General features: G+C 41.0%; 1 protein-coding gene across 1 annotated transcript in view; it reads left to right on the top strand.

The window, feature by feature from the left end:
* TMED7 (transmembrane p24 trafficking protein 7) overlaps positions 1-7,244 on the top strand; it is an 8,392-nt gene extending 1,148 nt beyond the window's left edge. The window contains exons 2-4 of the mRNA XM_035890225.1: positions 423-503; positions 2,360-2,605; positions 4,322-7,244. Coding sequence (XP_035746118.1) covers positions 423-503; positions 2,360-2,605; positions 4,322-4,558 — 564 coding nt within the window. The 3' untranslated portion in view covers positions 4,559-7,244. The remainder of the gene's footprint in view (positions 1-422; positions 504-2,359; positions 2,606-4,321) is intronic.
* Positions 7,245-12,549: the final 5,305 nt, after the last annotated feature.

Raw genomic sequence — 12,549 nt, forward strand, 5'->3', positions numbered from 1 at the left:
CTGGGCTGAGTTTGGAGCTAAGCAGGACGTGCGGAGCTGGCCCGGAAAAACCGGCCGCGGCTTTTTCCTCTTCATCGCTGTCGTGCGATGTGTGTCCCATCTGAAAGCAGGGTGGGGAATACCTGACGCGCCCCGCTCGGCGAGGTGCCGCAAACAGTAAGAATGTGATGGAATAGGTGTGCAGTGCTAGCAAAGCCTCCCGGGTGTATAGCAAGACAGGAGCCTTAGAAAAAATAAAATGCGCAGGCAGCTGACATCTGCTTGAAGATGGTGAACGTGCACATATTAAGTGAGGCTGCACAGGTTTTTTTACTTTTCCCAATTTCTAACAGTTTGAAGGTGCAGCCATCATGATAGAGCACGCTGTGCAGCTTTGAGATGTATCGAGCAAACAGCCCTGACAGTTTTGGTGCCTTTGGAAGTCACTGACAGTACAGCAGCATCACGAGAAAGAATTCATCCTTGACAACGGGAGTAACAGTTACCTTTGGGGGTTTTTGAAGGTGCTGTGTACTTTTATAGTCCGACTTCCTTTGTTGAAGTCCCGGGGGTTTTTTTCCTTCCCTGGCTGCTGGCCTGCCTTTCATATTTTAGGAAGTATTGCTGCCAAACATTGGTTCTTGTAACTCTGTCTTACATATTCTTTCTTAGATGTGGGTTTTTTTTCCCAACCTGAATGTTTCTTGTTCCTGCCTGTTACTTTCATAAAGTCTTTCCTGTGCAGTACTTTGCCTCCCTGTTTTGAAGTAGATATCGTTGGAGATTGCTGGACAGATAAGCCTGCTGTTGTCACTTTAGTCAGTGATCAGAACAGGAGCAGCACTGTTAAAAATAAAGTCTGGATTTGACCGTCCGCTAGTAGACTGAAGTGCTGTGCACATGTCCTTTGGCAGTAAGTCTCAGGAGCTGAGAGAGGCTCAAGCAAGCTCTGTGGGAAGGAATACTGGGGGAACTTTAAAGCTCTGGCAAATCTTTACTGTGTATATGTAAACTGGCCCTTTCAGGGTGTCTGATACAACTGCATGTGAGTGACTTTCATGTAATTAGTAAAAAGCACGCCCCTGTCAAATTTGGGATCATACTTCAAAAATGAACCGTCATTTCACTATAGAAAATCTTATTTTTGTTTTTCCTTCCAACCAGGTAAGCATTTCTGTGTGAAAATCCCAAGTAGATGCAGACATCCAGGGAGAGACATCCAGAGATCCAAAATTTTTTCTGCTCTTTGTATCCTATCATCACATTTTTGGAAAAACTGTGAAGATACTGCTTACCAACTTTGAAAAACTTCCTGTTTACAGAGCAGCTACTGCTCAGATCTCCTTGTTATTTCAGTTGTACCATTAACGATAGCGTTTTAATAACTTGATACCTGAATAGATTTTTGTAGGTTTAAATAATACTGCGTGAACTGAAGTGCAGATACTTGGACACTGAAATATTTCAGTGATTCCTGTCCTGAACGCATATAATGGGGACAGGCCTTTAGATGTAAGCCTCTTCCTCCTTCGGCTTGCTTTATCTTAAAAACAAATGTTTGGAGCAAGGATTAAGTTTAAGACTACTAGCCTAAGAGTCTTCAGAACATGTGCGTTATGAATACCTAAGCTATGAATTAGTAGATGTGGGATAGCTAGTCTACAGAGCAATATGCGGTAGACCAACAATAATCAAAGCCTGAAAAAACCTTGAGACAATTGTGAAGTTTTGAGTCACTGTAGGCATTGTCCGGATGTTCTGGTCTTGGGAAGAAATGCTGTGCCTAACTGCAAGAGGGAGGCAACAGGCCCCCCAGAACATTGCTCTGTTCACAAGCACACTGCAATACAAGCCAGGTTGAAATACCTGCTCTACTGGTCGAATGTCATTCCTGCAGCCTAAAGCGGCTTGAGCTAAGAAGGTAGTTAAGACTCTGCTGGCCCTACAGAAAGGAGCCATCTTACTGCATGTTGGCAATCTCCTCCGGCTGTATCAATGCCACAGAGGGCTTGTGAATACAGGAAAGGGTTGATTTGTTACAGTAATCTCTTTGCTGCCCCGTCAAGTTTCATGTACTTTAGCCTTTGCTGATGTACAGTTATTTATAACCAAGTAACTAAAATTGCTCTTGTTAATGGTTTTGAAAATATAGTTGACATTACATATCCTGAACCTAAAGTATTTTGAGCGTCTTCCGTAAGAAAATAATATTGCGGACTTGCTTTAAAAGACTAGCCAATTAATGCATTATATTTTGAAACATTTGTTAAAGCAAAAAATTTTGCAGTGCTACTTGACGAATCATACTTCTCTTAGAAGTAATATATAAATATCTGTTTTGTTAAGAAGGCGATTTCTTTTTTTTTTTTTTTGTCTTCAGGTGATCACTGGAGGCCATTATGATGTTGACTGTCGGTTGGAAGATCCGGATGGCATTGTTTTGTACAAAGAGATGAAGAAACAATATGATAGCTTCACATTTACTGCATCCAGAAATGGAACATACAAATTCTGCTTCAGCAACGAATTCTCTACTTTCACACACAAAACCGTATACTTTGATTTCCAGGTTGGAGAAGATCCACCGCTGTTCCCTAGTGAGAACAGGGTAACTGCACTTACCCAGGTAAAATGCTGTTGTGTTTGACAGCAGCTGCTAGGTGGAAGCAATGTTTTTCCAAGTTCGGCTGCATTAGATATCTGCATCACTTTTGAGGATCAATAGATTGGTGCTTTTAAAATAATCTGAATTACTACAAATGCGCTTTCTTTCCACAGATAGGATTTATAGAACACAGAGCAGAGCTGAGAAGGAATCACCAAGTGCTTAAGAGAAAATTAGGGTACTAACTTAAACCTTAAACTCTAGGCTACTATCTTCTTTTTTTTGTTGTTGGTTTTTTTAGTTAAGGGAACTGTAAATATTGTTGGATTGGGGTTTTCAAAATTTCCGAATTTCGGAGAAGCTTTGAGAATTGTTTTTGTATTTGAAGTGGTAGAGTCTTTTTTGGGGGAGGACTTAAGTTGACCGCTCGTTTAACTGGCATTTTTAAAATGGAGAAGAAAATTGTAGCCAAATAAACACATGAACAAGATCAGCCATATTTAGCTAGCTTCTAGATATTTGTTCTTCGTAGGACATTATGAAGTGTCAGAGCGTAATTATAATATTCTCCAGATTTTACAGTTTTGTACCACATCTACCCAATTTAAATCCATCAAAACTTCCCTTGGAACACTCACTTCATGAATGCCCACTAATGTTCTTATCGTTGTGACCAATGGCAGACCTTAGTTTGGAAAACCTCCTCCTGGACCTTGTTGAGAATATCTTAGACTTGTTTAGACACCTGTCTTGAAAGTCGTCAATTTGAAAAGATGATTAGACACAGATACAAGTAACTGAGAGTGGTCCTATCGAGGTGTTAAACATTTCCTTTTGTAATAGGTTGTGCTGCTTCATCTTCAGGAGATGCTATTTTTAAGCCATAAAACAGAAGCACAAACTGTGACTAGAAATTAAGTATTTTGAAGAAGATCTATTGATTAATGTCTTGGTGGTCAAAACACAGTGAGGGGTACTGACTTAACTTACAGAAGATAAACTGAAACTGGAAGACTCTTATGTGAAAAATTATATAGGGCTTGGAAAACTGGTAATACTGTCTTGTAATGAAAACCGACAATGAAGTTGGGCCATTTGTTAAGCATTTGTTATATGATTATGTTATGGAGCATTCAGGAGCACTGAAATGTAACAGAACTGTCCTTTCTCTAACTGCTTTTTGTGTGTGTGACCAAGAGAAGGTTCTCATGCCCAAAGAACACGTTTTGTTCAGTAATACAGATTTTTAGGATGTTGTACCACTTGAGAGAGAATTATGCAATGAAGGATGTCATACTTGTGAAACACAGAGGCATTTAATATATACTACGTGCATCTTCATGTTCTAAGCAACTGCTTGTTTTCCTGGTGTGTGTGTGTAGTTAATGACTGTGAGATCACTGACGTTTCAAAAGTGTTTCTAATTTTAATTTTGGACCCAAACGTACATGAATTTAAGATTTGTTTAGTCATTCTCAGAGCCTGATGCCTTTTATTAGATATGTAGTTTTACACACTTTTGTATTGAATAGTCTGTTGCATCTTGTGTACAGAGTTTGAGCCATGTAAGTTAAATTTCTACTGCATTTACAGTATTTCAGTCTGACAATGGACTGAGTTAATCCTTAGCTTGCAAAATTACATGAACCCTAATTTTGAGTATCAAACCACAGAACGTTGCAGAAAAGCACTAGAAGTGTTCTTAATTCAGTGGTGTGTCTTTGTTTGCTTCTCTAGATGGAGTCTGCATGTGTTTCAATTCATGAAGCTTTGAAGTCCGTCATCGATTATCAGACTCACTTCCGCTTGAGAGAAGCGCAGGGCCGCAGCAGAGCAGAGGATTTAAACACAAGGGTGGCCTACTGGTCAATAGGGGAAGCAATCATTCTTCTTGTCGTTAGTATCGGGCAGGTATTTCTTCTCAAAAGCTTTTTCTCTGATAAGAGAACCACAACAACCCGTGTTGGATCATAACTGGTAGTGGTAATGCTTCAGGTCATTGTGTGCTACTCATCTGTAAAAATTACTGTTCTCCAATGAATTGCAGTTACAAAGGATCTGAATATATGCAACATTCAAATATGTCTACCCCTCATCCCTTAAAAATCACAAACCTGACCTAAAATGTTATGAAAGGGACACATGATTTGAAATATTCTAAAAATACTTTGGAATTTAAGCTTTTTCTGATTCCTGTATTATATATCTGGCAGTTACCAGCCTCTCTTCATTTCTACTGATTGTAATCCAAACTGGGTTTGATTTTTACCAGTAAGATTAGCCATCTGCAGTGTAACACTTTAAAATAACCCAACAGTCTAGTGTCTGATATGAGAGCCAATATATATAAAAAATTTGATTTGATTTTAATTTTCAGGCTGAATGTATTTGATTATAAAAAGGCAAATGTGATGAACTGTAGTGCACCGTTTTGATTTGCTGTTATAAAAATAATCCAATGATACCCCTTGCTTATTTGGAAAATTGTTCCAAGCTTGACACTACACCATGGTGCAAATTCTCCATCAGCCTGGTAAGTCTCCATCTTCAAAACTTGCTAAATTTTATACTTCAGTAGGTTTGCTTAAACATAAATTCTTCCATATTAAAATAAGTGCATTTCCTCTTTTACAGTGTTTGTTTCACTGAGCAAATTGTAAGCTGAGACTACTCAGGAGATCCACTTTCTCTATTCAAATTAAAAATTTTCAAGTTTATTTAAAAACATGCAATAAAATAGGGAATCTTGTAACTTTGTCACTGAAACTGTACAGTTTCTGTTCTCATATATGCTGCTGCTGCTTTTTGGATTTAAGACCGGAAGTAGCTTGGTTTATTAAGCAGCACAGCACCAGCACTGGATGAGGTTATATTATTTGTTAGGCACATACATACAGCTTTTTACTAAATTGTTTTCCTATTAAGAGGCCAATTTGATATTGATACTGCATTGCACGAGTGCTGTAAATTTTACTTTCCTATGTGTGGTGCACTGATACTTGATGGCCTTGTGCATCTGATTGCCACTCTTTTTTGCTAGTGGTCAGGAAATGTTTTAAATATTTCAGGTTATCTTTTTGGTAGAGTTATAGTTACATTGTTTCCACTGCTCATGTCTTTAGTAGCTTATGTACTGTAAAGTCTTGTTTTGTTTGGATGTGGAAGGTAGTAAATGCCTACAAGGAGCTTGAATTGAGATGATCATAATAAGGCTGAACTCCTTCAAATGGCTCTGGAGGAATACGTAAACTGACCAAGTGCACACAAACTAAACTAAGATGAAAAATTTTGGCATATATTACTGGCTAATTAAAAAGATGCTTTTGAAACAAGTTCTCAGCAAGCAGAGAAAGAATGCTAAACTCTTGTTAATTGCCTGTATTATTTCTAGCAAAAATTTGAAGTTATGTGTACAGGGGACACTTGAGCAGTCTGAAGAATTGATCTAAGATGACTTGATTTTTAAAATCTCATAATAGTTGAAAAAAATAAACAAATGCGCACCTATTCTCTGTTGTGAACTGAACAACTGCTCTTTTGGAAACTGAAAAAAAAAACTAAAACAGCTCAAAAATTATTTAAAAGGTCACAGGGGTATAAAAAAAGTTAATGTATGTAAAATGCAGGACTATATTTAAAGTTTTGCTGTCCTGTATTGAATTTTAAATACTGTAGTCCCATTTTGGGATGCAGGCTTCCCAGAAATAGACTCACAAAGATAAAAAACAAAAAACTTAGTGCTTCTTGAGATACAAATCTGTGCCTGCACACAATATTCTTGATGGTACCTATATGCTTTATTCTTGTGCTTCAGCAACTGATGCTCAGTACTTTTTGTCCTGTGTTGCACACAATAATGAAGCAAGTGGTACACTTTGGGTGCAAGTGTCAGATGAAAACTTGATTTAGTTTTGACAGTGTCCACTACTATCTTCGGAAGTTTGAATATCACCTGTGTAGCTTTAATCACAACAAAAGCATTTATTTTAAAGATTGAAACATGTTGGGTTTTTTTCCACTGAGTTGTTCTGTGTGCTGTCAAAATTGGTAGACAGTGGGATAAAACAGGTCACGGTCAGCCATCAAGTACATGTCTCTTTACTCTTTTGTAATGTTTGAATGTGTGAAGTGGGACTGTTCAGCTCAATATTATTCCCACTGCAGAGGTTTAGTGGACTTGACTTTCGCATTGAAGTTAGGTGTCCAAACCAATCCTCTGGTATCCTGCTGCGTAATATGCAGCAATAGCTTAAAAATGCCTTTATTTTTGTGTTATTAAAAACATGGCACAAATACACATGTTTAAACATAGCTGTATATAGTTTTTACAATAAGTGACTGAATAGGATCTAATAAAACACATGCTAACACGCAGTGGGTGAAGAAATGCGTTGTGACTTTTGGTTAAAGCTGCATCTTTTTAATATATGAAAAGAATAGTTTGATTAACAGTGTGATACACAAGTAAACGCTCTGCGTTATAAGGGGATATAACTGTGTTTTTAATCGCTAAAGGCCCTGGGTTTCAGCTATTCCTTGGATGTTTTATGTTTACAGAACTTCTTTTCATGTCCTGAAATGTCAGTTCTTGTTTTAGTTTGAGGGGGGAAAAAAAAAGTTTAGTTTGAATAAGACAAAAAGCAGACCCTGTGAATATTGTATGGGAAAATAAAAATTAATATATGAATGTGGTCTGATTGTTTTGTTTGCGAGTGGGAATGGAGAGTGTTAGTCTTCAAAAAAGCTTTGAGTAACAGTTTGAGTAGTCAACTTGCATTTTAACATACTGGATTTCATCTACCACCTGACGATCATTACTTACATTGCTGTCCACCAAGAAGGGTACCAGTTCACTGCTGTTCATAATTAGCTGTGCTTTCAGGCCACTGGGAAAACTCAAGCTTCGTTGAGGTAGTGCGATTACTGGCTCTTTGCTCAGCACATCAGCAGTGCAGGCAGTAATATTCATAAATCTGTTCCTGTTGGAGTGGAATTCAAAGTATTTGACAACAGATGCCAGGAATGGTTTGGTACCTACTGCATCTTTTCACATTAATTCTGTAGATACAAGGCTAATACGGGATGAGCTAGACAGGTGCATCCAATTAGTGTTGTCTAATGATGGGATATAAACTTCAAATATTATGTAGTAACTAAAGATGTGATTGGAGGTGTTTTATATTGTGTAGCTTCTTGCTGCATCTTAGCACATACCAGGTAAGGTTTAATAAACAGATAGAATAGGCATCATTGCTTTGTGTGGGCACCTTCCAAATGGCTTTTTCTTCCCATTTGTGTTTTCTCCTATGTTGGTTGCTGTACATTCATAGTTTTTCAAGAATATTTATAGTACTTGGATTCAAAAAAGGTGTTGTCTAGAAGTATGGGTAAGTTTTACTCTTTTGGTTATGTGTCATTGTCATGGTTTAGCAGTTATTTGGGGTTTTTTAGGTGCCTGGCACCCAGGATTTGAAAGTAGCTTAAGACAAGTTGTGATCTGAGGCATGTTTCCACTGAAAGCTGATCATCTTAAAAAAAAAAAAAAAAAAAAAAAAAAAAAAAAAAAATTAGGCAAAGTGAAAAAATGAGTCAGCAGATCAGCTGACTTGTATGATGATGCAGGATTTTATCAAGGAAGAAGTAGAAATGTGCTCTGGGTCGCTGCAACCCATTTTAAACAATTTCTTAGACTGACAGGCTGCCTGAGAGCACAGCTGCAGTAGGGGCACTGCAACCTGGGTTTTGTATGACTTAAGCAACAGCAACAGTTATCAAAATAAATTTTAAAAGCCTGACCCTGCAGTTCAGCACGGAGTTAATGGTGTAATGCATCAGCGTACAGAAAGCTGGTGAACTGCACCAGGTTACTCTAGCAGGGGTTCTGTGCTTGGTAGGTGAGTGAAGTTCATCGTGTGATAAGGATCCAGTTTCCCAAGTAGTGTGGTTTTTTGCAGCTTGGTTATGTTCCACATCTCTGAAGGAAAGCAAGCTTATTGCATATTATCAAGAACTCAGATTTACATTGTCTAACGCAACTCTGGAGTCATACTATTGAATTCGGAGGCTTTTGTGTGGATTTACCTTCAGGTCCCATCAAAGTGTGTCTCCTAATCATTATTCTTGATGTGCAGATATTTTGTGCCTTTACTTTCTGCCTATTTGGGTTCTTCACAGGAAGAAGGCATACTCATACTCATGGAGAAATCCACCAGTAAGGGGATCACCTAATGTCAACGATTATTGCAAACTAAGTCTTAGCAAATCCTCTTTGCAGTTACTGAGTTATTTCCCTCAGCCACTGAGGTAGTCTCTATGCATTTACAGCTCGTGAACGCTAATTCTGCATGTCAGTAGGACTGTGGACATTTTCCTTGAAGTGATTGAAATCTTCTGAGATCACCTGATTTCTTGTTAAAAACAGATGAAGCTCTTTTTTTCTGTATAGCTCAGTGGTGGAGCGGTCCTTCAGAGGTGAGATGAAACCAAGAGTTTAACATGGGCCCTGTGGTGTGCAACACAGCAGTTTTTGGCAGTTCAACTGCCTCATGTGTCTGTGTATTATGTTTCTTAGCGTTACAGGCTGTTTTGCTGGTGTGCTAACAGGAAAAGGAGTGATGCAGAGGGAGTACGCTGTAGTCTTGTTGCCACCCTCCTGTTTTCAAGATGTAGAGTCCTCTGCTGGTGAGTCATCTGTGCTGTGCTTTTACCAGAGTGCAAAAACTAATCCTGACAGGAACACCACATTCCTCAGTTTCACTGCTGTTAATTCTGTATTCAAATATCAACAGAGGTCATTGAACAGGACTTCCTAAATATTTTCATAGCCTGTACTATGTACGCTGTCAGACACTGTCCAGCTTGGAGTGCAGTGAGATGTGGTACAGCAGAATGACATCCCTTACACAGCCTGGTACAGTTCAGGTACACGTTTCATAGCTGAATCGGTTTGGTGTGCTCCCATGGGAAGGTTATCATGACCTCCTACCAAGCCACGTGTGACAGGACATGGTCAGTGATCAGCTGCTTATCTGAGAGGTCTCCATTTGGTGGAATATTCTGGGTTTAAGCGAGAACTCTCTTGTTAGGGGTGTGAACAGTTCATGTCTGTGTTTGGGGTAGTCTTTCCTAAATTTATGTATGTGGATTTTCCAGATGCCAAAGACAGCAGATTTTTTTATTCCTTACTGCAGATTAATATTCTTAGTAAATTATTAGTAAAGTATATTGATATTTCTGATATGCAGGACATCAAGAACTGAGGAGCATCTTTTTTTTTCTGTAAGAAATCAAACAAAGGAAAAGGCTTTGGGAATGTCAACGTATTGAAATGAGATGAGCTTTTTCAGCAAGGTGCACTGCCTTTTGCTCTGGTATTCAGAGAACACAGTACCACTGGGAGCCAAGGAAGCATCTCAGTAGGGACAGAAAGAAGGGGGAAGGAGAGGCAGAAGAGCGAGGGGAAAGAGAAAGGAAAAATGAGGGAAGAAAAAAAGGGATGGAAGGAAGGAATGAAGGAAAGAGGAGAGAAGGTACAGAGCAGGGAGGGGAGCCCACATGCTGGGTATGGGAAACCTGAGTGCCCAGATTGGTCCCCGTAGGCAGGAGGTGGTCCCTCTCCTGGGGTGCGGATGGCCCTTGGTGGCTGCTGCGCCCAGCACAGGTTCGCAGTGTAATCTGCAAATAGCAGCTGTAATTCACCCCAGAATGCACTCTCTAGGGCATAGTGGCACACCGACAGTGAGGAATACAAGGAAACGTGCCCCAAGGGAAATTAGAACACACTTGTGTGAAAAGGGTGGAGGGACATTGGGAGAATAGGAGGCTGTTAGGGAGAGGGAACCTGAAGAACTGAGTATGGTAATAGCCAGGAGGTGCTGTCACCTGTGAAACACTCTGCCTCACACCAAACTGGCCTTTAATCCCACTGACACAAACCCAGAATGACACTACAGCTCTCGGCATCATTGCTGGTCTTGAACTGACGTAAGGTGGCCAGCTGCCCACTGATTCTGCACGTCCCTTTCCCTCAGAGTCAAGGGCACGTAAGGCATTAAAGGCCTCACTTAGTACCACACCACGCTTGCTCTTCCCTAGAACAAAAGCCCCCAGAATGGGAAAATTCATAGGGCAAGAAATGAGGCTGTGTTTTATCACTTGTACAACCCCCTGGGCCAAGCCCTTAGAGGGCAACACCTGCTTAAGTAGAGTTGAGCAGCAGAGTGGACTTGCACCCTGTTGCAAATTCCAGCTTGGAAAGAGCTTGGCTTGCATTTCAAAAGACAATCATGATACCTGAAAAGCACTGGAAGACAATGTCTTTAGTGAAAATATGTGACATGTGTCAGTCACAACATCTCAAATGGTGATTCAGAGCAGGGAGTGTTAAGAAATGCATTGGTAACGCACCCTGTTTCCAAACCCAATGTCCACAGCTGGCAGTAGCCAGGTTTGGTGATGGAAGGCATTCAGCAATGCTGAAATCAGGATGTCTTGCGGTAACGTGAGAATTTCCATAGCCTGAGAGCACCGCAGCAACTGTATTTCTTCCTGTCATTTCCTTTTACTGACAACCTGTACTCTGAATTGTAGCTAGGAAATTGTTGCTCGGTGCATACAAACTGCCCTTTGACACTCTCACTGAGTCAGGCTGTTTACACTGAGAAAGCCTAGAAGAGCTTTTGCAATATTCAGATAGCAATGACGACAAATGCTTCTAACTGTGTGATACCTGTGGTGCATACAGATATAGCTGAAATTCCTAATCGGCTTAGACTAAAAGTAGTTCTGAAGTCCTATGAAACCCCCAGGAGATTGGGGCTAGCCTGCTACTCGAGGCATCTGGGTGTGCCTCCTCCTCTGTGGGCCCTGATCCCTCAAGGGCATCTACACTTTCCGTGGCACCCAGAGCCATCCACTTCCATGGAACTCCGCGGAACACGGCAAGGCAAAAACAGGTATTACCTGGATCACTAAATCTCACCTTCTGCAGCCTAAAGGATGGTTTTCACATGATGTAGCAAGTCAGCAGGTTGACACAATGATCTTAAAAACCCAGACCTGGACACACAGATGGTGGTATCAGATGGGAAGAGGAGACAGGTGCATTTGAACAGGTATTTAGTTCCCACATGGCAAATATCATCTCCTTTGACTTGGCTTTGAAGCAAGAAAGGCTATGTTTCCCATTTTAGAGGAAGGCAGCGGACCAGAGGAGGGCCAGTCCGTCTGTCTCAAGTCCCTCTGTGAGGCGGGCGAAGGGACTCCAAGGCAATACCTGAGTTGGGCAATGGAGCGAGGCTGTCTCAACTCCATTGGCCTTAACTTCCAGATGCCAGGACCCCATTGCAGCCCTCCTACCCCATTTGTGAAACCTAATGACCCTCACACTTGTTTATGCTTTCAGCCCACATGGGTTTGCGTGGTTGGTATCATGGATTCAGTTACTAGGCAGTGGGAGTGAAGGCTCAAAGAGGCCAGGGGAGAAGGAGAGGGGGGATGCAACAGATCGCTTCCTGGTGCTTTGCCTGGCACCTGCGGGGATGTGGAGCACTGGACAACTCAGAGGTGCTGGTGACTGACGATGGTTCAAAGCTCTTTCCTAGCATCTATCGCAAGCCTTGAGCCATCATTGTTCTTCAACAAGGCTTTTGGCACTGTCTCCCATAACATCCTCATAGGGAAGCTCAGGAAGTGTGGGTTGGAGAGTGGGCAGTGAGGTGGACTGGAAACTGGCTGAACAACAGGACTCAGAGGGTTCTGATCGACAGGGCAGAGTCTAGTTGGAGGCTGGTAGCTAGTGGAGTTCCCCAGGGCTCAGTACTCGGCGCGGTCTTGTTCAACTTGTTCATCAATGACCTGGACAAGGGCAAAGAGGGTACCATCAGCAAGTTTGCTGATGACACAAAACTGGGAGGAGTGGCTGATACGCCGGAAGGCTGCGCTGCCATTCAGCGGGACCTGGACAG

The sequence above is a fragment of the Egretta garzetta genome, unplaced genomic scaffold (assembly GCF_000687185.1).
Source record: "Egretta garzetta isolate BGI_Z169 unplaced genomic scaffold, ASM68718v1 scaffold272, whole genome shotgun sequence".
NCBI lineage: Eukaryota > Metazoa > Chordata > Aves > Pelecaniformes > Ardeidae > Egretta > Egretta garzetta.